The following is a 27,896-nucleotide window of genomic DNA, read 5'->3' on the forward strand; positions in this document are numbered from 1 at the left end:
ACTATCATTAATTGTACCGGCTTAAAATGTTTTCTCATTTTGAAACTTTAAAGCCTCCTTCTAACTTTCAGTTCCCTGAAGTTCATGGCGTTAGTGTTTCGGCATGGAATATCAACAGCCGAATAAATTTGTTCTACAATGTTGAAGCATTATAAGTTGAACATTATAAAAGTACAAACCGGACACTATTATTTTTCTTATCCTGCTAACCTGGCTCAACTGGATGCAAATATACCAAAACAATAAAACATATTACTCATGCGTGACGTTCTGTGACGTCAAAGTTAGAGAAACAGAACTAGTTATCAATCTTACTTAGCGGAAAAGCGCGACAGTGTAATGTGTGTTTTCTTTATACAATAGAATATGTTTTTAATTTAATAATAAATGTGATTTTCCACAAATAAAATGTCATTTACTTCGTTTTAGTAAGTGGTCAGTCTAAATCGTCTTCGCTATCTTAAGCCAGAAGTAGTCTAACATATGTTTTTGGTAGAGAAAAAGCAAAAAATCGGTAGTTTAGTGACGTGGCAATAGTTATTGCAAATTCACTCTGCGACGCTTTTTATTTGTTAACAGTTTTGTGACAAAACTTTTAACAAGTCGTAGGTTGTTGAGTACCAGGGTTAAATATGTATTAGTTCTGGATTTTTTTGGCGCTGGTCTATAATCCTACCACAATATGAAACACACAAAATTTGAGTTACGGTGCGAGTTAGCGTTTGGGTGTGGGTGAGTCAAGTATTCTCATATTTTTTATTTAATAATAATACTTGACGTGGTAGGATTCTAGACCAGCGCCTTTTTTTAATTAGTTTAAGAAATCTAAAAAGATTTTTTTACAGCAAAGGTTGTTTGAGTTAAAATGTACTGCATTAGATTGCTGATAATTTACTAAAATAAATCCACCACTTTCTGCTACCAGCAATGGCATTTAACTTTATAGAAAAACAATGTATTGTAATATAGGTCGCCGGTACCAATGTTTGTAACCTTGTGGGCAAAATAACTGGTACTAAGTTGATTTGGTATGTAGAAAGTAACGCATGTAACGCATAAAAAGTCCACAAAAACCGCAATGCACATTATTTGGGTTAGGGTGCGGGTTTCGGTGGGTAATAATAAATAACTTGATATATTCTTTTTGACAAGTGACACAGACTGTTTTGGTTAATTTTTCACCCCAATTTGGGTTTGTTAAACAGTTTGTTAGCTAAATATTAAGTTTATTGAAGTTTGCCAAGCAAAATATTGCTAAGGATCTGGTGGCTAAATACCCTTTCTGTTTATTAGGTTATTTTGCAAATGTCATGACTGGGCTGAAGTCATTTCTAACAGACTTTAAACTGTGGTTACTCCAAATGTACTAAAAGAGTGAAATTGTTTTTGTACATCTTTATGATCTATATTATCTATCTTGGCAATTTGTTCATATAAATACAAATTATAAGGACAATGGAGTGGCAAATGTTAGATTGGAGACAGTAAACCAAAGTCCTTTGACCAGAAGATGATCCATCTAAATATAACTGGCTATTTGTAAATACAGATCTCAAGTGGCCTGGATTCTTTAAACTGTTTTACTTTGTTTTTATCATCACAGTTTCCTACTGGTTACTTTAAAAGTCATGCAGCAATAATAAATATATATTTAGTTTTGTAACAACATACATTTCACCTATTGTTATTTGCCGTATTTAGTATATAGTTAAAACTGCAAACTTTATCTGTTGTTTCAATGTGCGTGATTCCTGCATATAATTTACAATTTTTTTTTTTAATGATGAAATTATTATTATATAATTTGTAGATAGATATATTTTACACATGACAATCACTTAGTGGAATTTAGTTGTGTTCATAAATGGAAAAGATTGCTGAAAAACCAAGTGAAATTTTGCAAGTAGAGAAGGAAATAAAAGTGGAAAAAGTGCAAACTAAAATGGCATGTAAGTATACCTATAGACTTTAAAACTTGATCACATCACTTAGGAATGTTTGCAGAGTGTATCCTTGGAAAATCTAGCCTTGCTTTACAAAACTGGTCGTGTCGTGTTTCGATCGGACTGGATCATTTGACTGGCTGCTGGTCTAGAATCCTACCACAACACACATTATTATTGGATTAGGGTGAGAGTTAGCGTGTGGGTTTGGGTAGGTCAATTAGTATAATAATTAAATAATAAATATAATAATACATGACCACCCTCACCCAAACGCTAACCCCCACCCTAATCCAAAGATGTGCGTTTTGACTAGAGATTGACCGTTATCATTTTTTTGACCGATACCGACACCCCATTTTTTTTAATTTTGTTAACCAATACCGATTATTTTCATATACTTAAGAAATGTTCAAAATTTCAATTAATTGAAAATAAAATCCAACTAATGATTTATTTTATATACCTTTATTAGTTATTAAACTAGAATTTTGCATATTACCTTGGCGTGATGCTAACACCGAATTTTTTTATTAAAAAATGGGAAGTTATTTGTTGTACAGGAAAAATTATATCATGTTTACGTACTAAAATATCGGCCAAAGTATCAGCCTACATTTACCGATACCAATTTATGAGTAGAAGCCAAACCGATATATCGGTCTATCTCTACCTTAGACTGTTTTTACCGTGATCATTAAAATAGTAGATAGTCATATTTTATTTTAAACCGAATTTTTAAATAAAAAAGCCAATGATTTTTAGAGCATGTAATGGTATGCATCCTAACAAGGAATTGGTATATTTATGTGAAAAAAAAAAATTATCTTAAAACAAATTAGTCAAAAAACTTATCTTAAACAAATTAAAAATCTGATTTTTGGTAGCTTGTTAAAAATAGGATAACAACTTGTAAATACAAATACGGATGTATGTTGTAAAAAGTTGAACTACATATCTGCAAATTGCAATGTTATGATTGCAGTGAACATGAAGTACATATCGTTGGTATGTTTAATCATCCAAAATGCAACCCTTATCCTCACAATGCGATACGCCAGAACAAGAGAGGGCGACAAGTTCTTCGCAACCACCGCTGTTGTTTGCTCCGAGGTGCTGAAACTTGTGACGTCCTCAATAATCATTCTGGTTTTGTTTAAAGGTATGAAAAAATGGATTAGAGATAATAGGTGTATTTTGGTATTGGTTGTACAAACTAATCAACACTTAGTTATTGTATTTGTTACATAGCATATATACATTTATTAATCTGACAAGTCCTGAATCATAAATAATTTTACTCAGCACCAGTATTGCCTGTTTCAAAAATTATATTTCTAATAAAGTATGCCAAAATTAAATTTGTATTGAAAAAACAGTAAACTACCAAATGCAGAAATAAAATATTGCAATAATAATAAGATTTCAAACATTAAAATTATGCTGCCCTGCCAGAAGCAACATTTTACTTTTAAAATTTTGGAGAAATCGTGAGTTCAATCTACTTGTTGATTTATAGTTATGGGCTGAATGTGAAGTGCTTTTTATTAGGCCTTAATTAATTTTAACATCAAATTTGCAATTCAGGAAATCCAGTTGTGCTAAACATTCAAATTTTAAGAAACTTAAATGGAGCATGTCACATTAAAAGCATCAATTTAATTGCACATAGCTTATAAGTTAAATATCCAATGAATTCTCCATTTTTATTGTTTGTAAAGAGGGTGTGTCAGTCTTCAAACCCGTATCAGTATCACACATGTGTAACCAATTACATTGTTATGCCTTCTACTAAATTCTGTCTCTGGTAAATCTTTTAGGAGATGTGAAAGCATGGGCAATCCATTTGTATGAGAGCATCTTTCTTCAGCCAATGGACATGCTCAAGATTTCAGTCCCAGCATTGATATACATGATCCAAAACAACCTACTCTACATAGCTGTTTCAAATCTACCAGCCGCCACTTTTCAGGTATTTAAAAAAAAGTATTATAAAACAAAGATTTGTCTGCATTTGAGAATATGAACTTTACTAAAAATGCTTCATCTCCGATCAAAACGAATTGTTAAAAGCATCAAAACTGATTTTTTTATTTGTTTTTAGGTTACATATCAATTAAAGATTCTCACAACGGCAGTGTTCTCTGTGTCAATGTTGGGAAAGTCTTTATCGAGATTGCAGTGGTTCGCAATGGTCCTTCTCTTTGCTGGAGTTGGTGTTGTACAGGTAATTTGAAAACAGAGATTTTTACCCAGTGGATAAATGCCCCTGCCAAGTTGACAATTTAACAATTTTATGAAGCAATTTTACCAATGATACAATATGTGAACAAAATTGCCACAAAGTCTCTCAGTCTTTAAAAGTTTATGAATGTCTTGATTTAATGGTATAAACGGTTTATGAAAATATATATATCCATTATCCAATCTTTCAAATTAAATAAAATGTGATTTTCAAGTGTAGGGTATTTCAGTAGCGATAATTAATTAATTGTTCGCAGGTCAGAACTACATAGATTTTGAAGAACCAATACTAAAAGACTAAGAAACACTATTCACAATCTATTAAATGTGTTTTTTTTTCACTCATATTTAGTCATCACTTTTACGAAAATGACTTTTAATTCTTTTAGGTGCAAGTTCAAACGTCATCGGAAAAATCCAACACGACCGTCGAGCAAAATGCACTGAAGGGACTGGCTGCTGTGATTGTGTCGTGCGTCTCATCCGGTTTCGCTGGGGTTTATTTTGAGAAGATTCTAAAGGGTTCCAAGGGCTCAGTGTGGCTGCGTAATATTCAGCTTGGGCTTTTCGGTGCCCTATCGGGCCTCTTTGGCGTATGGAGTCAAAACGGTGCTGAAGTGGCTGAAAAAGGCTTGTTCTTTGGCTTTACACCCTTAGTGTGGTTTATAATAGGCGTTCAGGCTTTTGGTGGACTCTTGGTTGCAGTTGTGATCAAGTATGCAGACAATATCCTTAAAGGCTTTGCGACATCAGTGTCAATCATTGTTTCCACCGTAGCAGCAGTTTTTCTGTTTCACTTCAACGTCACATTGCTGTTTGTCTTTGGCGCTGCTCTCGTTATTACGGCTGTTTATCTTTACAGTCTACCGAAGCCGGCACCCACACTGCCCACTAATCGGTAAATCATACGAGACAGTGCCAAATGTGCTTTATTTTATTGTTATTTTAGAGATGTAGGTGCACTTATAGCATGGAACGCCAGGGCTAAAAATATGTCCATGCCCTATAGTTTTGCGTAGTTATTCAAAATAGCCAAGGGCCTCAGTTAGTTGTAACTGTATTCCCTGCCCTCTTCAAGCAAAATATTTTAGAATATATATTAAATGTAGATTATCATTGTATAGCAATTGAATAGAGAATAAATAGGTTTATCGCCATGACGTATAGTTATCTTTTGAAATCAGTCAAACAGAAGTGCAAAATAATTTTTAAGGTGTAGGTATCCTACACATTTTCATGACCATCTTTTTTTAGTGGCTTATAATCAATTTTATTAAGCACTGCTAACAACCGTGGAAACACTGTTTTTCCTTGTGGTTGTGAATTTTTTTGGTTACACAATTGTACACAAGATTTGCACATTATATTAAATTAGATTCTGAGTTGTGTTGCAGTCATTACATTTAAAAAATCCATGATATTAACTTTTGAAGGACATTACATTGTAAAATTGTGAGCTATATAGCTTTTATGGAACTATGTGGTCAATATAAATAGTATATTTTAATAAGGACCATAATGATTTCAAAATATTCTAACTTATTTCAGTTTTGCTCAATCACAGAGTTTGTCTTAGTTTCTCCAGTATTTTGTTTAACCTTTTTAAATGGATACAATTACATATTTAGCTATTATTATTATTTTTTATTCTGTTGGTGCAGTTTTGTTTGTAATTTAACTTATATTTGGAACATTATATTAAAAGTCTGGTGTATATTTTTATAAGGTACACACTTGTTTTCGTGTGAAGCTATATGCAGTAAAACTATCTTTATATTGTTTTAACATTTTAATTATGTGTAAACGTTGGTTTATACTTCGTTGACACAAGAAGAGCGATTTCTATCGATTGATATATTTACAATGTTCAACTTCTCTTGCCAGGTCTTGAAAAATATACGAAAAATTGACTTGGCTGCTTTTTAAAAAACGTCAACAACATTGCTGTGCTTTTTTTTCTCTAAATATAGAAATGTTGCTGAAATGTGAGTACTTCAAATAAAAAAAAAAACAGATTAATTTGATAGCAGGTGTACAAAAGAAGCATAGCACTGCAGATTATGGTAATAATGTATTGTACAGAAAACACAAATATAAATATTCTAAATGTACAAAAAAATCAGGAGCTTTTCACATCAGTTCCCAGGTTTTTCCCAGACATCACATTACAGACCTCTTTGTGAACAGGCCAGTGTTTTACTTGGCACTCCCTTCGTACAAAACAAAAATATAAATTAAGTACTTTGGACCACCAGCCGGTGTTTAAGTTTGTTATACAGATGGACTTTCCATAAATAAAACACTTAACAATAAGAGTTAGATTTAATTTGAGGTATTTATTTATTTTGAAGCATAATAGTTGGAGGTTGTAGTGAGACGTAGTGAGAATAAAATCAATGTTCAAAATAAATAAAGAGTTATTTGAAGCGTTCAAAATGATTTTATTATGAGGTATTCATGTTTTGTATAACACAAGCACTAGCTTCTTTGGTATTGTAGTCGATGCTAACCGATTGCATGTACGTACAGTTTTTATTCTATATATACCTTCTGCAATACCAATCCACCCTGCATCTTGAACACCTTTTAGCAGCTTCATTTCCACACATACTACACTTTGGTATTTCGGTCAGTAGAGAGTCCATTACCTCAAAGTTGTATGTGTCGGCCAAGCTGTTGAAAAAAACTGAATCGTAAAAATGCGCCAAATTAGTACACCATATATAAATGCTGTTGTTCTGGATATATATTTTTTCTATAGAAAATATACTTTTTGAACACATATATACAGGTATATATGTATTATTGAAATTGTCTATTCAATCTTAAGAATTTTACTAACTTGTCCTCCTTAAGCTAAAGTTTTCAATTAAATATTTTTTTTTAAAGAGAACTTTCAGCATCTGCATTTTTTCTCATACCGTTGAGCTTGTTGCCTGATTTGGTCGGTGCTAGGATCGAAATAATTTTTCATCTGCAACTTGGCGATACCCTTCCATTTGCCCTTGTTTTCTGCCAAGAGTCTCTCGCGAATCTCTGGAAGCTGTTCCAACACCAGATCTGGTCTTTAAAAAAAAGATTTTTCAATTTGCTATAAATTGTCACCATGGAGAAGGGCTGTTTCCAATACCGACCAAATATTTTGGACAAACAGTACCGTGATTTGATGCATCGAACAAAAATAGCTTAAATTAAAACCTTCTTGGCTATTAGGCCAAAATTTTATTTAGCGTTAAAAGTTTAATTCCTATCAGTTGTATAGCACCCTAGTATCGGACAAGTACCTATACTACCACTTGGTGTCAGGATCCGATCCGAAATTATTGGACATTTCTACCATAGAGTATTGTTTTATTCATTAGAATGGTAATGCATTTTGTGAAATATTTTGGGAGTTGGACTCTTAAGCCAGGCCCGGATTGTTTTTATTAGTAATCATTGTCAGACCTAATACATGCACATGGAGAAAAATGGCATTGTGCAAAGTTGAATTAATAAAAATAGCAAGCTTACTTTGGTGGAGCAGGATCTGATACCGATAGTTGCTCCAGGTATCTTCGCATGTCAACCAACATGGGAAGCTGATCAAGCAAAACCTCATTCATATACGAGGAAAGCTGCAAAATACAGGGTATAAATGACATTAAATGACCCAAAGTACAAGTTAGTGTTATGTTATATAAGCAAGTCAACTCAATTTAGGCCATTGACAAAAATAAAATGTTAAACTATTTAAATTGGTAAACTGGTCTGATTATGGACAATGTCTCAACTAAAAAAAAATAGTAAAAACACCTATATTTAAATTAAGTTATTTGGCAGAGTGACTTTAAAGGACTGTGAGTCAACTCAAGATTAGTCATTTGAAAACAGAGACTTGAGTGTAGTTAAGTCATTACAACACTACAAAAATACTTCTTCGCCAACCTAACTACATGCTCTTTAAACACAGAAAGAAACCAGCAACAAAACAAGTTTGAGTTACTTGCCTTGACCACTTGAGATTTGTTGAATGAATTAAAGTCATATTTTTTTAAACATTCAGGGTTCATGATCAGGTTGTAAATGGAAAGCCACACTTGGCCCTCTATCTTTGTCAGTTGCATTACATCAGGACCATTCATCTCCTTCCAACTTCCATCTGTTAAAACTCAAAAGGTTTTAACTTTTTTCTAAAAATCTGTAGTTGGCTGCAGAGTCGGTTTAAAAAACCCAAGACGGACTACAGCTATACAGCCTGTATTCCATTTATGTAACCCAAACAGGGTGGATATACATAAATCCACTCATAAGGGTGTCATATAATTTATTCATCCAAAATACATGGTTAGAAACTATTCCACCATTACAACTTACATTTTGCAACCTGGTGATCTTAGTTATGTTACATTACAATATATAGAAATAACGTACATTTAAACTAGAGCAGTGGTTCTCAACCTGTGGTACGCGTACCACTAGTGGTACGCGAAGTCATTTTGGGTGGTACGCTATACGCATTATGTTATTAAGTAAAATTACAGTTTTACCAAAAGGTTAAACATTTTTTTATTGTAATAAACTATACATTCATTATAATGATTGTACAGTTAAATATTTTATGCTTCTTTAACAATAGGAACTATTATCTTTCCGATACATCTATGCAAATTTCTTTTATGACATCATAGCAAAACAACAAACAATCACAAAACTTGACTAGCAGTATCTTGCAAGTTAATAAAGGGAAACTTTTTTAAGAGTATTTGGCCGCTTTTGTTTAGTAATTTCCGGTCTAACTAATTAGCTAATCCACCCTGTTAATAATCCTATATACATTTTGAGTAAAGTTGAGTTTTTCGACAATTTGTTGGTACGCAACAAGATTATAGAAGCTCGAGGTGGTACGCAGTGAATAAAAGGTTGAGAACCACTGAATTAGAGTAACTTTAAAATTTCAAATTTTTAAGTAACTTTAAAATTTTCATATAACTTGCAATTCAAAATCTAGATTTTGTTCACCGATAAACTTTTTTGTTTTTCCTTTTTCTCTTTTAGACCAAGGTGGGTTTTCAATCAACTCAACCAGCAAACATGGAAGGTTATGTGTGTTCATCATACGCGAAGCCATGCTGATTGGCAAACTGAAAAGCAAATAAATGTAGAGTAGGCTTACCAAAACCAGCAGGCAAATAAACTTGTCAGCAATTTCTCACCAGTCTATTGCATCTGTCAGGTAGCGCAAAATGGATACAACCTTGATAGCGATCTCAAAATCCATTTTTTCTTGTTGCTTTTCTAGTTCCTAAATATATAAGCAAATTCAATATAAAATAAATTAATCAAAATAGCTGCTCTGTTAATTATTTTTGCTCTTCGGCATTTTGACATCTTACACACGAGTGAACAGACAAAAATAATTACCGGAGAAGCTATTTTAACTAAGTGAGGTAACAACAAATAACACAAGATTTCCGTTGCCAACAATTAAATAAATGCTAGTATAACTAGGAAACTTCCAGAATTTCTTTAGCAAGTGCATACTGGGCTGTAAACTACAAGCAACATAAAGCAGTAAAAGCTTTGAAAACATCTTATTTTGTCACTAGAGATTTTTGCTACAATATTTGATGTCAAACATAGCTCAAACTACACAAAGTAGTTGTAAATGCCTGTTTAAGTATGTATAAGGTTTCCACAGCAAAGTAAAAACAAAATATACCTTCAACGTATCAACTTCAGCATCGTCTTTTGATGAGGACTCATCTGGCTGTGTTCTTTTTCCCAGCGTAGCACTAAGTTTTCTGTAGCAGTAATCAAGCAGATCTAATGTGGAGTCGTCTGCCGACTGCAAACTTTCTTGGTGAAACAGCACGGTCTCCAAAAGATTCACCAAAGTTGCCTCATGAAATAGCTGTAACAGAAACAATAACAGTTAAATCTTTAATACAGTATAGATTACAATGCTACATTTATAACCAAATAGATTATATATGTTATAAACTTACCACCATGTACAGTGGTATGGAGGATTGAGGTTGGTAGTTGGTTTGCAAAATAACACTGAAAACATTTTGCTTCCAAACTTCAATACCCAGTAGGTCAGCAATCAAAGTTGATACCTTAGAATTAGTTTTCAATAACTAATCTAAAGTAAACTTCTGCGATAAAAATGCATCTATCTTACCTTGTCTAGTGAAATTAGGGTTTCTTTTATAAATTCTTCTTCTCCATTGGTAGCGCTCAATAGCGCTTGCATATTTAGTTTTTCAATATATTCGTGATGTTTTTGCCATCTTTAAAATAATGAAAAATACGGCTTTTATGATAAACCATGGTATTGTTTACATTAAATTCTAAACAAGCCATAAAATGCAAAAGTGGTATAAAAGCATGTAATAAAAATTTTCAAAATTATGACTATCACCGAATTAAATTAAAACAAGCATGTTTTTTAATAAACAAGCCAACCAAATAAAAACTATTGTACGAAACAATTACTGGTGCTTACTTTGGCGACCCAATATCTTTTATTGAAAAGTTGTCCAGCGACGCGATTAAAGCTTCGGCTTCAACCGAAAGTAGCACCTGTTGATGCTCTTCGCCTGATGCCATTTTCTAACCGGTATAAAATTTTGTTTTTTTTGCAAATAGCTAAGTTTTGGTCCAAATAGCTAACGACAAATTACAGTTGACTTTTTTTTAGGATTTTAAAAAAGTAAACAAAGCAACTTGACAACGAATCGCTCAAGCATATCAAGCTATGCACGCATGATTTATCGGCAATTTTTTCATCAACTTAGGCCAATTTACCGTGGCCATTCAGAAAACCCTGGTTTAGGTATATTATTTTTATTTCTTTGGATCATTTCGACGGGTTAAAAACTTAAAATTGTCATGTATATTCAATCAAGATATTTAGAAATAGTTGGTGACTGTCAATGTTGTAATGACGTAAGTCTATGACTTGAATAAGTGCACCTATTTCACTGTTTTCAAATGACTTAACTCGACTCAATTGAGAAAATCACTTGACTTGAATTTATGTCTTGTACACAAAGACGTGACGTGTGTTAAATGCTTAAGATGGCCGTTAATATAGTTGTGGACTGTTTAACTTAATTTAGCCAATTATTAAATGTAGGATATGTTAACTTGTCAGTTATTTCAGTTTTTAGTGCTTGGTCAGAATGGTACGTGTTATGCCAATGCTATTGCGTGGCACCAAAATGTTTTGTCGCTGTTCAAAGCAAGAATTGGACATGAAACACTTTAAAATACATTTTTTAATAGTACAACAATAAGCGTAAAAAAGTAAATCAGCAATAAAATACAAGCAATATGCCTCCGACTCTTTGTCCATTTTTCAGTTCGGGCGATCTCCAATCGCGCTGCACCTCAACGCAATCATTTGATCTCTACCGCCGCCCAGCGCGCGTCGTTCTTAAGTTTGTACTCCCGCTGGCGGCACTCGCGCAGCATTCGCATGTCGTCGTACAGCTCCTCGCGCTCAAAGTACAGCAGGTTGTCCATTCGCACCAATTCGTCCTCCCGCTCGCGATTCAGGCGCGCCATCTCGCGGGCACGAATTTCGGCGTCGCGCTGCCGCTTGCGGGCCTCGGCCTCCTCGAGGCACTTCTGGTGCTCGTTAACAATCACTGAGCAGCAAACAAGCTGCTGGCGTAAGTCGTCCAGCTCGTCGCGCTGTTGCTTGTACATTTCAAACAGCTTTTCGCGTATTTCTCTCTCCTGTTGGTTTGAAAACCGCTGCTGCTGATGCTGCTGGTGCTGCTGGTGCTGCTGCTGCTGCTGCTGCTGGTGCTGCTGCTGCTGCTGGTGCTGCTGCTGCTGCTGGTGCTGCTGCTGCTGCTGCTGCTGCTGGAAATTTGAAAACCAACCTGCGTTTTGGCCAGCACAAGGCTGGTTAGCGCTTAAATTGCTTACTGCCTCTTGAAACGACTTTACATTGTTTTGTTCCGGGTTAAGTGGCCACGATTCACGCGGCGGTTTTCGCGCGGGCGGAGTGCTAACGTCCTCGGCGATGTTGTTCGAAAAGCAGAACTGCCGGTAGTCGAACAGAGTGTTCACGTCGCCGCTGCTTTCAGCCCCAAACGCGGCTTGCGGAAAAGCGTTACGTTTGGGCGACGACTGGTTGTTGTCGGGGTAGTTCAGTGCAAAGTTCTGGGCTTCGTACCTGTCTCTCCAAACGTTAATGGCGCCCAGCGCTTGCGACGTTTCAATTCGCGCCGATGGACGCACCGCCTCGTTATTGCTTATATTGTTTGACCAAATGTTGCCAGTTTCCTGCTCAAACGGTATAAATGCGCCTGTTGTTGAGGTGCCGGGAAACGCGGCTTCTTGCGTCGTCCGCTGAGCCTCGTTGTTTCCATCTTGCGGCTGAAAAGTTTTAAACGTGTCCACCGCTAGCTGCGCCCAAGGGTCGGTGCCCGTGCAAGTAAAGCCTGTGGTTTGATCCTGTGGCTTATCCGGGTCGGACCAGATTGTCTGTAGCTCATATTTGAAAGCCTCTCCAACACTTCCTAGCGGAAGCTCTTCCGCTCGCTTTTCGGCCGTTTGGTGGCGCGGATCGGGCGGAGTCAGATCCGGGTCAGTGAGGAACTCCAGGCTCCACGAAGACGAGTGGCTCGACGCCGGTCCGCTGTCGGTTGTGACGTCATCCGAGGAGAAATCGCTCGGCGACGTTACGTCCGAAATGGTGACGTCACGCTGCGTCAGGATGTCGATTTCTTCGACTGTTCCAGATGAGTCGGAGCTCACGTAATGAAAGCTCTGGTTGCAGTGAATGGGTTGAAATGGACGATCGACTGGATTGTTCCAAACCCAAGGTCCTCGATCAGTGGATCGCGAGGACTGCGACCTTTCTTGGAGGTTTACCCTTTTAGGGACTACCTTTCTTTGGTTCCAATAGTCGTCGTCGTCGTCACTATCCGATGAGGTCCACATTTGACTGTTGGTGGATCGTTCGGAGCGTTTCGTAGCAACGAGCCGTGGTGACGAATCATCATCCGATGAAAATGAAATATCAGTGTCGTACGAAAAATCAAGTTTTTCGCGTCTGGAAGAACTGGCAGAGACGGGATTACTACGACTCCTGTGAAAATACCTGTATTTGTAAAGCTGACACAACCTTAAATTAATATTAGATGATATCTAGGAGTGTGCTTACCTATTGCAGGAGACTCGGTGCATGCCGTCAAGGATTCCTGATTTCAGTTGCAGCCAGGAGTCAATATCCTCGGATTTCTATAAATATGATAACAACATAAACGTAAAATCTACTTAGGTGAAGTCAGGTATATGCGAAATCTTTTTCCAAGGTATCCATTTGCAAATAACTTAAGTCGATTTTAAGTTCATATTATTTCAATCAAAACATGGGAGGGTATGTTTTAAAAATATTAAAACTCACAAAAATAAAAAAAATATATAGAAGGTTCTAAAGGCCCTTTGAAAACGTGTCGAACTCTTATACAGTATCAAAATGGTTGTTACTTCTAGCTAAATGCATCGCACTCAAGCCATGACTTAATGTTACTCACCAATTCTTCGGAGAATGCCAAATAAACCAGAAAGGCGGCGAACACAACACCGATCAGGGTAAACGGACCCACTTCAATGACACTTATCAATGCTTGTAGGCCGTAGATACCAGATGAAGGCCGTTCAGGAAAATAAATGTCGAACTGTGATTCGTTGATACGTCTCGAAACGTAAGCCACAGAGGAAAGTTCGACTTTCGAGACAGAATAACTGTAGCAGAACTCCAGGTGTCCACAATCGAACATGCAAAACTCTTCGGCCCGCTCGCCAACGCTCAAATCTTCCACCAAAGACTCGGCAACAAAGTGTACCAGTCTCGACTGGTAGCTGTCGGTGCGTAGGGTAACATTTAGGTTGATCTGGGCACACATCAGGTTGAAACCACTGGTCAGATAGTCGGCGCTTTGGGCCAGGTGGCTCATCATACCGATTGAAATCTCACCGACTTCCATTTTCCACTCTTCCTCATTTAACTCGACGAATTCGTCGTTAATTGGCGCTTTGGCGTCGTAAGGGTGACCGTAAATGGTCCCCGACGCGTAGAGAATGAAGCAAATTGCAAAAGAAAGCATGTTTCCTCGCTGAAAATTCATGGTGCTCACTGCAGGCAGTTTACACGGATGATAACCGATATTTTTCACATTTTTTAAGTTACCAAGTTACGCCATTGTGACGTTGATCGATTGTGAGAAAACAACTAGTGTTTTTTTAATTTATTAAGGGTGTGTTTGTAAGTTTTTTAAATCGTAAAGTACGTTATATTTGCTTTGTTCTAATCGCCGGATTTAGTTTGAGCTCACCGTACAGTTATAGTTACGTCACAAGGTCGATGTGTGAATCATAACGGCCCTACAAAACACGAAAATAATAATTTTACCTTGTTCTATGATTTTTTACCTTGTAATATTTTAGCACTACTGATTTTCTGGATACAATAGGCTTTGTTACGTAAATTGTTGAAAACATATGTCAGTGGTTCTCAAACTTTTTCAATTTGCAGCGCAGCCAAGTAATAAAAAATCGTGGAACACTGTTTTTATACAATTTTGTGATGGGTTCACCTGAATTTTGAAACAAGCTGGAATAAAACGGTTGTTGTCATTTCTAAATAGAACAGCTGGTTTGCATGCTGATTTGTAATACAATATTTTTTTACATTTATAAAGAGTTTTGCAGCACACTTAGAACCTTTTGAGGCAAGTTTAAGAACCACTGTCATACTTTGAATGCTAAGCTTCCGACTACTGTGTAGAAAGTTTTTTTAATACAGGATTTTTTTATCAGCGTTTTAAATTTTTTGCGCGTGTCTTGCTTTTATTTAGGTCATATATTCTTAACTACTTTGACATTTCAAAATAATCTTACAAACTACCTGACTTTTTATAAATAAACTAAAAAACCTAAAAACATACGGCTATTTTACTATGACGATATATTTTTTTAAAACAATAATGAAAACAACAATGCAATTATTTACTTGCGTTATCATTTATTTTCTCAAATGCGACATAGTGATACTTTACAGTAAAAAAATACAAAACAAAATACAACAAGCAACATAAAATCTAGAACATAATTTCTTCCATAGTAATTATCTTGCTTTGGATAATATCTTTCAGCCAGATTTCACGAAACTTTGAATTACCTGGTCTGAAATATGAAAAATACATATTGCAGGCAAAACTTCTCAAAACAGGTATATTCTGTTCAGCAATTAATAATAACAAAATTCTGGACAACACAAAATAACAACATATATGCTCTACTTTTCAATTATTATCAAGGTTTTTTGTTAAACAAATTGCCTATTCTAAATTAAACATAGCGTTGAGTTTTATACTGTATATAAAAAACAGCAAATGATCCTAATTATTGCTAGGAAAACTTTTTAATAAAGATAATTAAATAATACATAAATGGGTAAAAATAAATAATACATCAAAATTACCAACCTGTGAACGAGTCTGTTTCCTTCAAAGACATAATAAACAGCAACAGGGAGATCCTTTAAAACAATATAAGATAGATTAGAATTAACCTTACAAAAAGAATACGATGAAGAAAATACAGTTATAGTAACTGTATAAATCAGCGAGTCTGAAAAGTATGGCAGATCTTGACGAGATCTTACAGGTGCACAGCTGAAAAAAATGGGGGTGACAGGGTGTGCCATAGGTCAAAATTGCACATTTTTTTAGATGCAGGTTGAGTTTATTGAAAAAAACTCGGTGCACCTGCCATACTTTCTTCATTGGTAAATTAATCTAACCTTTTTAGCCCACAGACTAATTTTCTTACATGCATTCAAATGAGGTAAAGGACTCGGGTTGAGAAAGATTGGTATAAATATTAAATGTCCCTAACCACCAAATCAATAGATTTAATTATAGTATACATTTCATTATAAAGTACTGCACCTGTGGCTTTATTTTGGATACATGGATGGTGAAATATACACAGGCAGTTGCTCTGGGAATTGGCTTCCTTCTAGTTGGAATACTCCACCTTACTCTGTATTTGTATCTTTTGTCATAATCATGTTCTTCTTCACCCAAATAGTCAACACAATACAGCCAAGCACCATCACGATTCCATGTCTTAAAATTGAATATAAAACTTTGGAGCATAATAGTTGAAGGTTGTAGCAAGACATAGTAAGAATATCAAAGTCTGATTTGGAAAATGAATAAAGAGTTATTCGAAATGTTTAATTTGATACCCACTTCTGTGTGGGCTTGGAAAATATAAAACTGTTACAGTAAAACAGTTACTTTTTTGGGTACATATAAAATTATGTAATTCATATTTTTGAAAAAAAAAACTTTTATTTATGTTTAGGCATCCATGTACGGTCAGTTTAATAACTGTTAACATTGTAAACAATTTAACACTTACTTCAACATATTGTTTAATTTGCTCTAAACCGACAGTGTTGTTAAAGTCTTTGCAGGGTGACCATTTAATATCAGGTGTGGGAATATGTAGCTCGTCATCATAAGACACAATAATGTTTGCCTGTACTAAACAAGAAGCAGTGATTGACTTAAATCCTATTAGCATTAGCAGTTTATTTATGTTCTGTATAAAAGACTCATCCACTAATTTTTTTTCGTTACCCACTTTTTGCTTAGCAAATATGTTTAATAGAAAATGTTTTGGCGCTGGTCCAGAGTCCTACCACAGGGTTGAAACATAAAGCAAACACACAATATTTAAGTTAGGGTGTCGGTTAGTGTTTGGGTGATGGTGGGTCAAGGATTATTATCTGATACCCTAACCCAAATAAGGTTCGTTGTGGTAGGATTATACACCAGCGCCAATGTTGTATTTAGGGTCAATGAAATTTTACTAAAAGTCGGTTTGAATTACTCATAACCATGAGTTTTAAGTAGGTTTTATAAAAGCAGTAAGTTGTTATTTTATACCAAAACTCTCACTATACCGTAAAATACTCTTACCATACCGTTAAAATTGTATTTGATAGTTAAACTTTACTGTAAAATACAATCGTCACAAGTTTCGGAAATTCTAATTTATCAATCAACAGTTTATTAAATAATCCTACCAAATTATATCTTTTCTCCAAACTGACAGCCTTTAATGCACTTTCAATTGCATTGTTAACCAAATCAAATGCTTGTTTTTCGTAATAGCTCTCCATCCGTAGGTCTGTGTGCGTTTTACGAAAAAAATCACTCAAAAAATGAATCCAATAGTTGACTCAGAGTGTCGCCATGGAAATGTGCTGCGGGTAGTCGTCCGTGAAAAATCATAACGTGCCACATATTTTGTGTGGTGATTTAAAAAAAGAGAAGTATAATTTTTGTTTCAGAGAAAGCTTGTATTTGTCTGGAATTCTTCGCCAACTAAAAGCTTATACGTTTTGTACATAATTTTAACGTAAAAATGATCATCTAAGGTGGATTCCCACATCACGTGATCACAATACAACGTCGCCAAATTTTAAAATCGCGATCAGTTTTTGATTCCGTTGATGCTATGTTAGTAAAGTAAAGGGTGTATGAAGTTCCTAAGAATTAAGGCAAAAGACACCCATGATCTCGGCGAAAAGTACCATGAAATACGTAATTGATAACAAACGTTGATCCTATTTGTTTTATGTTACTATCTAAAATCTAAATAATTGTCACCCTTCTGTATTTATCCGTGTGACTGTGTCCGACGTGTGTGGCATGTAATATCATATTGCTTCTCCACATAATATCAGTCCTAAATCGAACTGTGATAGAATATATAACACTGACTAGATTAAACTTTAGTTTTGGTTTTTTTAAGTTTTTAAATATGAAGAGTCTTTACTTTTAAATTACTACTTACGTAGTTTTACTTTAAATCAGTGTTTGCTGATAGAATTTTATGGACCCATCTGCCACTGTGGAAAGTATGACAGATTTTTTTTTATTTGAAAGCATGGTAGATATTGACAACATCTTAGGATGCGAGGGCAAAAAATCGGGGTGACCCTATGTACCAAAAGTGATAAGTTGGATTTTAAAAAGGTGGTACACTAAATATATTTTTTTGCATATTTTTTATCAAACTTGACTCTTAACTAATGGCACGAATTATAAAAAATAGCAATATTATTCACCCCTATAACAGTGGTTGTCTTTTTAGATTTCCATGTAATATAGTATTAAAGTGTCAAGGTATGGCCTTGCCGCCACAGAAACGAGCTGAACTGAAGCAAATCATTCACAACCAACTGACGCAATCGGATATTCAAACACAGATCAAACTTGCGGTATCCAGTGCATTATCTCAAACCAGAGAGGAAGACAGCAGAAATGTGACTGAAGAGCAAATTTTAAGTGATCTAAAGCGACAGGGCATTGTGCAAAATTTGCTGGAAAAGTTAAAATTTGAATCACCGATTTATGAAGATGAAACCAAGCCGTCCACACATAAAGTTGTAGATGAGGAAGTTTTACAGGCTAAACTAAATGCAAGAGCAGCAATTGACCCAACCAGAAGATACATATATTTTCAGGTACTTGGTGGAAAGGCATTCTTGGATCATCTTAACGCCCCTGCTCATCCAACTGGGGTACATCAAGAGTGTTCGACTTTTTCGTTGCACGTTCATTTCAGAGGCCAGCGGTTTAGGTCAAAGCATGTTCCAGCCGCTTGTGATCCTGCATTTTGTGAAAGTTTTCTCTTGGAAATCCACAGTGACCAGGTTGGCGATGGCGCCGCAATTGCAGATACAAAGAGCATGCTTTTCATGTCCGATGACATTCATCTGATTGTCATGCAACATGAAACTGATGGAAAAAGTTCAATTATTTCGTCGCACTACATTGAATGGAGAAAGATACTGACAACTCCAAAGCAGTACCTATCAAAGTCTATTGAGCTAATGGGAATTGGAACTGAATGCAAAATACCGGCTGGGATTCTAGATATTCGACTGGAAGTAATTCCATCCTCTAGGGATCTGTCTTTAACCTACGACATCTATGAAGCCCAACTGCAGATGGAAAAACAGAGAATAGCGGAGCGCGACCGGCTCTTTCTTGTTTACGCCAAACAATGGTGGAAAGAATACCTGCAGATAAGAGAGGACCACAACCTGCGTTCAGTTAAGATTTTTGCAGAGGATGAAAACGGCACCAACCGGCTTGTGTGCAGTTATGTTCATCCGCTCAGCACAGGAAGACTGCTTAACACCCCCAGAAGTGTTGCCAGATTTGTCAGTGCCTTTGGCTACGAAAAAATGTCCTCCATTGGGTCGGCGAACAAAAACCAGCACTGGCTCACCACACATGCTTTTCTATGCCTAAAAAAGGGGGACCATGAAGATCATAGCAATTTGCTATGCAGTTTATTACTCGGGTTTGGCCTACAGGCATTTGTTTGTATTGGAACCAAGCAAAATAACTGCTCGTTTACTTGGGTGATGACAAAGTACTGCGATGGCAGTGTGCAGTTTTGGGATCCAGTTTCTGGAATAAGATATGTCCATAGGCGCGTTGAGCCTGATGATCCGCCTATGATAAAGCAGCCCGAATGTAGGTATCCTTACAAGACAGTGGACTGCATCTACAATAACCAATCGTTCTATGCAAACTCGCAACATCTTAACCTGGTTGAAACCTGTCGTTTTGACATCGATGACCCTTCACTGTGGAAGAAGATGAGTTCGGATGCAATTAAATCAGTCACTGGAGCGACCAAGCTGAATTCATCACAGTCCTTTCCACCACTTGCAACACCAACCTTGGATGCCTTGCTTGTCAGTTCCAACCTGGAAATGGAACTCAAGTCACTCATAGTGGATCACAGAAATGACTTTGACCTAATGACATCGTGGGATGACCATCTTGGTCACATGTTGGCCACTTCCTTGGCCTCCTATGAGCTGGAGCGGCTTAGTGGAATTCCGAACATTGGAAACAATGATTTTCAGGATATGGTGAGAAGAGCTGTGCCAAACGGAAACACCTTCAAGGGCTTTCCTATCCAGGTTTTACACAGGGATGCCCGGAGAGCTTTTAAGACAGCCCTGAGGAACTCAATTTGTGCCGAAATCATCAACTGTCGTGGAGATGAAGTGCGACATTCTGTTAGAGTTGTTGTTACGGTTTATCCAGATGATGTGCTAGTGTCGTGGGTTATGTTTGCGTGTAGATATCGATCTGTGAATTAGCTTGTAATTTTGCTTTTATTATCTTTGTTTTTCATTTTTATTTGTGTCAAATTGTTTAGCGCAGTATTAAAGATTATATTTTCTACCTTAGGACATGATTTCAATCTCCAGAAAAAATTGTCTAACTTTTTAATCTGATTAAACTTACACAAACCACATTTTTAAAAATAGCAGTAGCTTAGGTGTAATGTCTGTTTCAGGGCCACGTTTTGTGATAAAAAAAACAAATTTTGTCTTAATAGAGGACTGCTAAATAACGTCAGTTGAGTTTGTAAAATAATAATTAGTTGTATTTAGCCAGGATAGGAAGTTCAACACACTTAGTTACATTTTTTACAGACGACTGATTCACAAATCAAGGTGAATATGTTTTTTTAGTTACTGACCTTCTACTTTGTCATCTTTATGAAAACTGAAATCGTATTTATTATTTTACAAACTAAAACAAAGAAAACTTAAAGGGTGAATGTATAGTGGCAGTCTTCTTCCTACTGGCCAAAAAGCAGGCCGGGAATAGCTGAAATGTCAGTATTATTTCAGACCCATTCCTCGCGCAACCGATCTCCGTTTGAAGAGCCCGTGCCGCCATTCGAAGTAGGATCAGAGTTGAGCATCGGCAGGTTAGCATTTTCTCTTTATGGTTATGGTGGCCAGTATAAATATAAGTAATAATTTTAATATTTTACTGCCCTCCCCAAAAAAACGGTGTTTCCTAGGAGAAAAAAAATGGCAGGATACTTGGTCAATGTAAACAAGGTTTTCGCAATTTGGGGGAATTCCCGTTTATACGCAACAACACGAAAAATTAAAAGTAATTTTCTATGGCAAAACATGTTATACCATAATTAATAAGGTAAATGTTGTTTATAAAAGGTGAGCACAACGTTATTTAACTTGTGTGTTAAAAATCGTTAGCATATCGTCTTAGTCACAGGATATATGTACTTGGCAATATTAAAGGTAATTCAACCAATTCCTACTGATAAAGTTTAACTTAAAACTTTGTAACGATAGTGGCCATTTTTAGATCTAAAAATGGCCACTATCGTTACAACTTCGACATTACAAGGTGAAGGTTCAAAAAGTTTTTGAATAGCATTGCTGCCTGCTAAGCCGATTTTAGAAATAATATAACAAAAATGGACAATGAAAGCATCAGCCAATTCTTCTTGGACAAACTGCAAGACAAGCAAACTTCATCAGCGATTGCTGCCATACAAACCTTACTGGAATGCCTGCGCAAAGACACTGCTGAAACATTGGCAGGGTTGCTGGACAGCCTTAAAGCGGCCATTAAAGTGCTGGTGGACACCGATTGCATTGCGAGTACTTCAGTTTCATCTGGTGCTGATCTCTTCTTAAGGTTTATTACATTGAGCGCATCACTAGAATCATCAGACTTTCTTCAAGTGAAAGAAGTCTTAACCACCAGGGGCGAATTGTTTCTTCAGAAAGTCTTAGGTTGTCGACAAAAAATCGCACAGCTAGGAGTGCCGTTTATCAAGGATGGAACAGTGATATTGACCCATTCAAATTCAAGGGTGGTTGCTTCTGTGCTAATAAAAGCAGCATCTGCATGCAAGCGATTTTCTGTGTACATTACGGAGTCCTGTCCTGATGAATCTGGAATCGAAATGGCCAAAATGCTCAGACAACATGGCATACCAGTAACTGTAATACTGGATGCAGCGGCTGGATATATTTTGGAGAAGGTTGATTTGGTTTTAGTGGGTGCTGAAGGTGTTGTCGAGAATGGAGGCATTATAAACAAAATTGGCAGTTATCAAATAGCACTATGTGCTAAGACGCTAAACAAACCCCTTTATGTTGTTGCGGAGAGCTTCAAGTTTGTCAGGCTCTTTCCATTGAATCAAAAAGACCTGCCTGACCAATTTAAATACAAGGCGTCGGTTTTAAAATGCGACAAAGTGGATTTAAATCACGAGCACCCCACTGTGGACTACACCCCACCATCTCTTATAAGCCTTTTAATCACTGACCTTGGTGTGCTGACACCATCTGCAGTGAGTGATGAACTTATTAAACTTTACTTGTGATATCACTGTTTCTTAAAATTATTTTTTCCGTACATTTGGAAGTTGCTGTGACTTTACAGGAAATAAGTTCTGGTGATTGAAATAAAATGAGCGCATGTATATCGCTTGGTAAAACATGTTAAAAAGCAGTTTGGCAACTAACAAAAACACAATTATTACAACAAAATTTTAATTGTACAGACTCTCTACAAACATGTTGCAGTTAATAGTTTTGCAAATACATTATTGACACAGCAGTGAAATAAAAATCAAAATAATTGCCAATATTGGCAGAGATAAACAGCTTTCAATACAAATCCTTAGTTAAGTTTGCAAAAGGAAAAATATTTGTCAAAACATTTTATACAAATAACAATAAACTTTTCATAATTGACATAAAATATGGCACTGTATTTCAGTCGATTAAACATGGCTGTTTTTTATCTAGATATTAAATAAGACAGTATCACTGTGATATTACAGAACAAATATTGTTCGCAGTTTGGTAACAATGTTTTCAAGTTTTTTTTTAACTTTCCAATACAATATATTAAGAAGGTTTGGACAGAAAACAATGAGAACTATGCTGTCTAATTAAAATATTATATATAGTTTAGTTTACGTAGACATTGTTATGATTGATATTGGATTGAAAGGCTGCCATTTTAGCTAAACTATAGTGTATAAAAAAGTGTGAGACGTCCTTAGGAATACTAAACTGGGTTGAAAAGTAAAAGAGCATTATTTTACTACTCTCGGCCAAAACACTTTGCATTTGAACTGTAACAGGTCAGCATAAAATCAAGCCGAAATATTTATAAAAATGTCAGGCATTACTCAGTCACTAGAAGTGCTGCTGGAATTCGATGAATCTGAAGAGGAGTCTTCAGTCGGGGATGGCGGTCGTCGCTTCCGCTTTAACATGGGAGAGTAACTCAAGGATCGGGAATGCTGTCGTTTGCTGCTACGTTTGTCGTCTTTGGACGACGCCTTGGTTTTAACCGGATTCTTTCGCCTCGGAGGAGACACGGACGGTGACGTTATTTGACGCTTTCTGGGCGGACTTGGAGACGAAGTGCTTTGCCTTCTTTGGATCTTGGAGCGGACTGTCAATCTTCGAGGCGGAGACGAATCTGATGTGGATGATTCATCATTCACCAGTTGCCTGGCAACGATATCGGCAATATCTTCACTGGAACTGGACGAAGTTGACGATGATGAAGCTGCTCTGGTCCTGTGAGATTTACGCTCTTTGCTTTCACCTGATTTTGATGATTGCTTTCTTTTAGGGAGATCATCTTCTTTCCTGCTTCTGGAAGTATGCTTTGTTCTCGGACTATGGCCCCTTTCATTTGTTCTTGAACGATTTTTAGGAGTCAAAGACCTTGATCTTCTTCGTCGACTTGCAACAGGAGAACTTCTCCGATTTTCGGTTTTGCTCTTAGTTTTTTGTTCCCTAACTTTACGTTCCTGTGAGGAGTCGGATTCAGAAGATACTTCGGTTTGTTTTCTTTTACCCTGTCTTGCTTTTGGAACTGGAGCGTCGCTGTCCGAAGATTCTTCACTTGATGAAGAAACTTGCTTGCGATGTTTCGATTGTTTGTTAGACCCCCGACTCGGTGGTTTCTTTTTTTGTTTGGCAATTTCTTCGGATGCAGATTCACTGGAAGAACTGGATGAATCCATTCGTTTACGTTTTACTTCTTTGGACTTGCGGGATAACTTCTCAGCGCGCTGACGCTCAAGTGCCTTTTCCGCCAAGTAACTTCGCTTTGCCTTGCTGTATGTGCCCGTATCTGATTCAGAGCTTGATGCTTTGTCCCTATTATGTTTGGATCTTCTTACAGGGGATCGAGGCTTTTGTACTCTTTTTACTTCTTTTTTGCTGTCATGTTGCCGTATTTTGCTATGGGAGTGTTTGACCTGTATTTCATTATCAGAGTCTTCAGAACTATCAGAATCAGAGCTCGCCTGTTGTTTTTTCTTGGCAACATGAACTCGTTTTCTGTTCTTTTCGGATTCCCTGGAAGAAATTTTTTTGTCAGAGTCAGAGCTCGATTGTTGTATTTTCTTGGCAACATGAACTCGTTTTCTGTTCTTTTCAGCTTCTCTGGAAGATACTTTCCTGTCAAAGTCAGAGCTTGATTGTTGTCTTTTCTTGGCGACATGAACTTGTTTCCTCTTCTTTTCAGCCTCTCTGGAAGATATTTTTCTGTCAGAGTCTGATGACGAAGAGGTTGATGATGATGGACTCTGATCTTTGGAAATATAGGCTTTCTTTCTTCCAGGCTGTGGTGCTCGCTTGGCAGCAGGCTCTTGTTGGTCTGAATCTGATGATGATTCACTCTCACTACTACTATTGCTTTTGGTTGGTTTGGACCTTTTGTCTGTAGGTTTTTGATGGCTGTTTAAAGGCCGTCGTTCAATAGAACGTCCTTCATGTTGCCTAGCTCTGCTGTTACTGTTGTCGCCATAATGGGCCCTGACAGGGGACCTAGCTTGTCGTGATGGTGGGGACATTGAGCGGTTATGGTGCCTTGAGACCCTATCCCTTGAATGACGATCTCGTTTTTCTGGTGATCTATTATGTCTGGAGTGGTTTCTTCTCTCCTCACGAGGTCTTGACGATTGAGCACCAGTGCCTCTTCTGTGGCGCATTTCTGGCGATGGGGAACGTCTGGTCATTCGTCTTTCATGGGACTTTGACCTACTTGGCCTGTCTCTATGCGTTCCACGGTCGGGTCTCTCTTGGAGCTTCCTCTGATTGTGTCTTTCGAAAGAAGGAGAGCTATTTCTTTGGGCATAGTGGGATGTTCTTGAGTCTCTCTGTTGAACATGGTGCACTCTTGGGGGAGAGGGAGACCTTGTGCGTTGGTTTCTATCATTTGGTGGTGACAAGTGTCTACGGCGCACTTGCTTGTTTGGGCTTTCATCTGATTCTGAATCTTTATTCTCTACTGTTTTTTTGCTATGTCTTTGTTTGATTTCTTCTTCTTCTTCTGAAGAGCTGCTAGATGAAGAGGAACTGCTTTTTGCTTTCTTCTTCCTAGTTTTTGTTTTTTTCTTTTTCACATTGACATTTGAATCCTCTGAGTCGGAACTGCTGGAATCAGAGCTACTCGAGGATGAGACCTGTTTGCGGCGTTTCTTTTGCTTCTTCTTATCGTTGTTTATTTGTTCAACCGAAGGTGGGGAGTGGCTTGGTGATTTCACGATATCGTACCTCTTTGCCTCTTCCCCTTCACCCTTTGCCATGTTACCAGCAAACGAACTGCCCTTCACATAGTCCTTGCGAATTCCGAAGGCATCTCGGATCTTTTCATTTTCCCGTTCTTTCATTTCGGCTACTTGGTGAGTTTCGGAAACAACCGGCCGACCAGTCGAATCCTCTTTTCCGGGAAGACACTCCTGATTTTCGAGTAACATTTGACGATAGGACTCTACTTTTTCATTGATTTCTTTCTCATCATACCCTTGCTCCTCCATAAGATCCTGTTAAGATAAAATAGATTTGCAGTTTTAACAAAGAAGAAGTTTAGTAATTTATTAATCATGCAGAAATGTGCACAAACATGTTTTCTAATTGTGTTATTAATTTAACAGAGGGCCTCATTAATTGTCCAGTCTGTACGTACTCAAATTCAGTATTGTAAACATGTGATTTTCGAAAAAATCAAGTCATTTGTTACCCAAGTTGAGTTCAAGTCGAATCATTGGCATTAAAAATAAATGTTAAACTATTAAAAATAATAAATTCATTATCTTTCGAATCAACGTTGTCCATAGCAAGCATCCAAAAAGAAACAAAAGGCAAGCAAATTTGTTAAAAAAATTGTAAAAAAAAACAACTAACAGGTTAATGCCAGTCATTTACCCTAATGACCTAAATCCTTTAGTGCATTAAAGTTAAGTTATTTATTACAATACTGTGCAAAATGCAAAACATTTGGATACTTAATAATTATTGTTTTACGAACTTTTTATAGCTTGGCATAGCTCTATAAAGCCACTTACAAATTTGCTTTCTGGTTGGGTTTTTTATTTTACACAAAAGTACATATTTTTGATCAGTTTTTATGCAATTGTAATACCTTTCCATTATATAATGGATTAAAAAGTGCCTGTTTTTCTATGGGCAGTAGTAAAAAACATAATAACGATAACACATCAAGTGAGATGTAAAATTTGATTTACCTGCAACTCCATGCATTTCACTTCAGCTCTGCGTTTCAAATCATGCAAAATGAGTTCCGCGTTAGGTTTTCTTTCAAGTCTAAAAACCAAGTTAGATTAATGAGCTGCATCAATAACAAGAATTAATTAATGGCTGATCCAATGAAAAACTCGCACAACAAAAGATAATTTCTTCTCGATAAACCAAGCATAAAGTAATTTACTTTTTAAAAATGAGGATCAACACTTAGTTTGCAATATTAAGCTATGAAACAAATTTTGCTGATATTTCATGGTAGGGTTATGTTTTTAATTGGATACATGGCTTTTAAAATCGTTATAAGACAAAATCCTTATAGGTGATAAATATTAACGATTACAATGTGATAAATATTGACGATTACAAGTTGCCAATATTGGTAAAATTAAGGTGCAACATGGTGCTTACCTGGAATCCAACTTTGCTAGTTCTTCGTCTGTTTTGAATCCAACTTTGTCCTTAATTCTTCGAACGACTGAAAGATTTCTTTGCACGAAGCCATTTGTACCACTGCCTCGGACAGTAGTCAAACCAATGCCATTGTATGACATGATCGTTTGTTTACCAAAATAGTGTTTTCAACATATATTAAATTGTATCTAAAACAATAAGTTTAAAATTTTGATGCTTGGAACGTTTTTGTGAAAACATTTTAAGATATCCACTGAATTCTATTTTTCCTACACACAAATTTTTTTTTGCTGTGTACACCTTTTAATAGAAAATGACACCATATGAAAGAGATTCGTCTGCATATTTTTAGGCGCTGGTCTATATAATCCTATACTAATTTTTTTGTCCTGGGTTAGTTAATATTGTTAACATATTTATTCTACCATAAGCATTTCTTTTGACCAGTCGTTTCGTTACTGCAAAAAAGTGGTAGGATTCTAGACCTGCGCCAGTAATGGCGTGGTAAGAAATTATTATTTGTTAAACAGACTACGGCATTGACTCCAGGTTGAATATTTTTAATACGATAAAACGCCGAGCTATTATGTACGAATTTGAATTTTAGAGAATAAACACCTCTACTAGTTATTTACGCTAAAAAAACGTGTCAAACAAGCGTTTATACAAGACGTTTACACACGGACACATAAAAAGGCAAGCTAAAGCAATCTAGTTTCAACTTTCAAGAATTCATTTTTTTAATTTCTATTACTTTTTAGTTCGGCGACATGTTGTTCAGGGCCCTCAGGGTGCAGCCATTTTGTGTCTATTGTTTTGTAAAAGAGTGAAAATAACAC

At 36.4% G+C, this 27,896-nt stretch overlaps 6 protein-coding genes across 6 annotated transcripts; 3 read left to right on the forward strand and 3 right to left on the reverse strand.

Moving 5' to 3' along the window:
* The first annotated feature begins 1,815 nt into the window (after positions 1 to 1,815).
* Positions 1,816 to 6,191, forward strand: LOC146164939 (UDP-galactose translocator-like). The gene is made up of 5 exons (XM_083382764.1): positions 1,816 to 1,949; positions 2,929 to 3,105; positions 3,764 to 3,915; positions 4,048 to 4,170; positions 4,577 to 6,191. Exons 1-5 carry the CDS (start codon positions 1,865 to 1,867, stop codon positions 5,087 to 5,089), a joined length of 1,050 nt encoding a protein of 349 aa, XP_083238890.1. The 5' UTR covers positions 1,816 to 1,864; the 3' UTR covers positions 5,090 to 6,191.
* Positions 6,192 to 6,248: 57 nt separating this feature from the next.
* LOC146164940 (zinc finger MYND domain-containing protein 10-like) lies at positions 6,249 to 10,862 on the reverse strand. The gene is made up of 11 exons (XM_083382763.1): positions 10,678 to 10,862; positions 10,354 to 10,462; positions 10,175 to 10,288; positions 9,889 to 10,080; positions 9,383 to 9,471; positions 9,189 to 9,310; positions 8,177 to 8,328; positions 7,701 to 7,804; positions 7,109 to 7,252; positions 6,735 to 6,860; positions 6,249 to 6,397 (listed from the first exon to the last, which is right to left on the reverse strand). Exons 1-11 carry the CDS (start codon positions 10,779 to 10,781, stop codon positions 6,307 to 6,309), a joined length of 1,347 nt encoding a protein of 448 aa, XP_083238889.1. The 5' UTR covers positions 10,782 to 10,862; the 3' UTR covers positions 6,249 to 6,306.
* A 4,340-nt stretch (positions 10,863 to 15,202) lies between these two features.
* On the reverse strand, positions 15,203 to 17,439 carry LOC146164941 (A-kinase anchor protein 14-like). The gene is made up of 5 exons (XM_083382522.1): positions 17,293 to 17,439; positions 16,623 to 16,742; positions 16,145 to 16,324; positions 15,680 to 15,732; positions 15,203 to 15,377 (listed from the first exon to the last, which is right to left on the reverse strand). The coding sequence occupies exons 1-5, from the start codon at positions 17,386 to 17,388 to the stop codon at positions 15,293 to 15,295; spliced, it is 534 nt and encodes a 177-aa protein (XP_083238648.1). The 5' UTR covers positions 17,389 to 17,439; the 3' UTR covers positions 15,203 to 15,292.
* A 940-nt stretch (positions 17,440 to 18,379) lies between these two features.
* On the forward strand, positions 18,380 to 20,455 carry LOC146164942 (centrosomal protein of 76 kDa-like). The gene has a single exon (XM_083382176.1). It carries the CDS (start codon positions 18,400 to 18,402, stop codon positions 20,395 to 20,397), a length of 1,998 nt encoding a protein of 665 aa, XP_083238302.1. The 5' UTR covers positions 18,380 to 18,399; the 3' UTR covers positions 20,398 to 20,455.
* A 998-nt stretch (positions 20,456 to 21,453) lies between these two features.
* On the forward strand, positions 21,454 to 22,536 carry LOC146164943 (translation initiation factor eIF2B subunit alpha-like). Its single transcript, XM_083381769.1, has one exon. The coding sequence runs from the start codon at positions 21,537 to 21,539 to the stop codon at positions 22,452 to 22,454; it is 918 nt and encodes a 305-aa protein (XP_083237895.1). The 5' UTR covers positions 21,454 to 21,536; the 3' UTR covers positions 22,455 to 22,536.
* On the reverse strand, positions 22,505 to 27,234 carry LOC146164944 (uncharacterized). The gene is made up of 3 exons (XM_083381767.1): positions 27,055 to 27,234; positions 26,628 to 26,706; positions 22,505 to 25,925 (listed from the first exon to the last, which is right to left on the reverse strand). Exons 1-3 carry the CDS (start codon positions 27,195 to 27,197, stop codon positions 23,271 to 23,273), a joined length of 2,877 nt encoding a protein of 958 aa, XP_083237893.1. The 5' UTR covers positions 27,198 to 27,234; the 3' UTR covers positions 22,505 to 23,270.
* Between the last annotated feature and the right edge of the window lie 662 nt (positions 27,235 to 27,896).

Source organism: Ascidiella aspersa, chromosome 2 (genome assembly GCF_963924565.1).
Source record: "Ascidiella aspersa chromosome 2, kaAscAspe10.2, whole genome shotgun sequence".
Lineage (NCBI taxonomy): Eukaryota > Metazoa > Chordata > Ascidiacea > Phlebobranchia > Ascidiidae > Ascidiella > Ascidiella aspersa.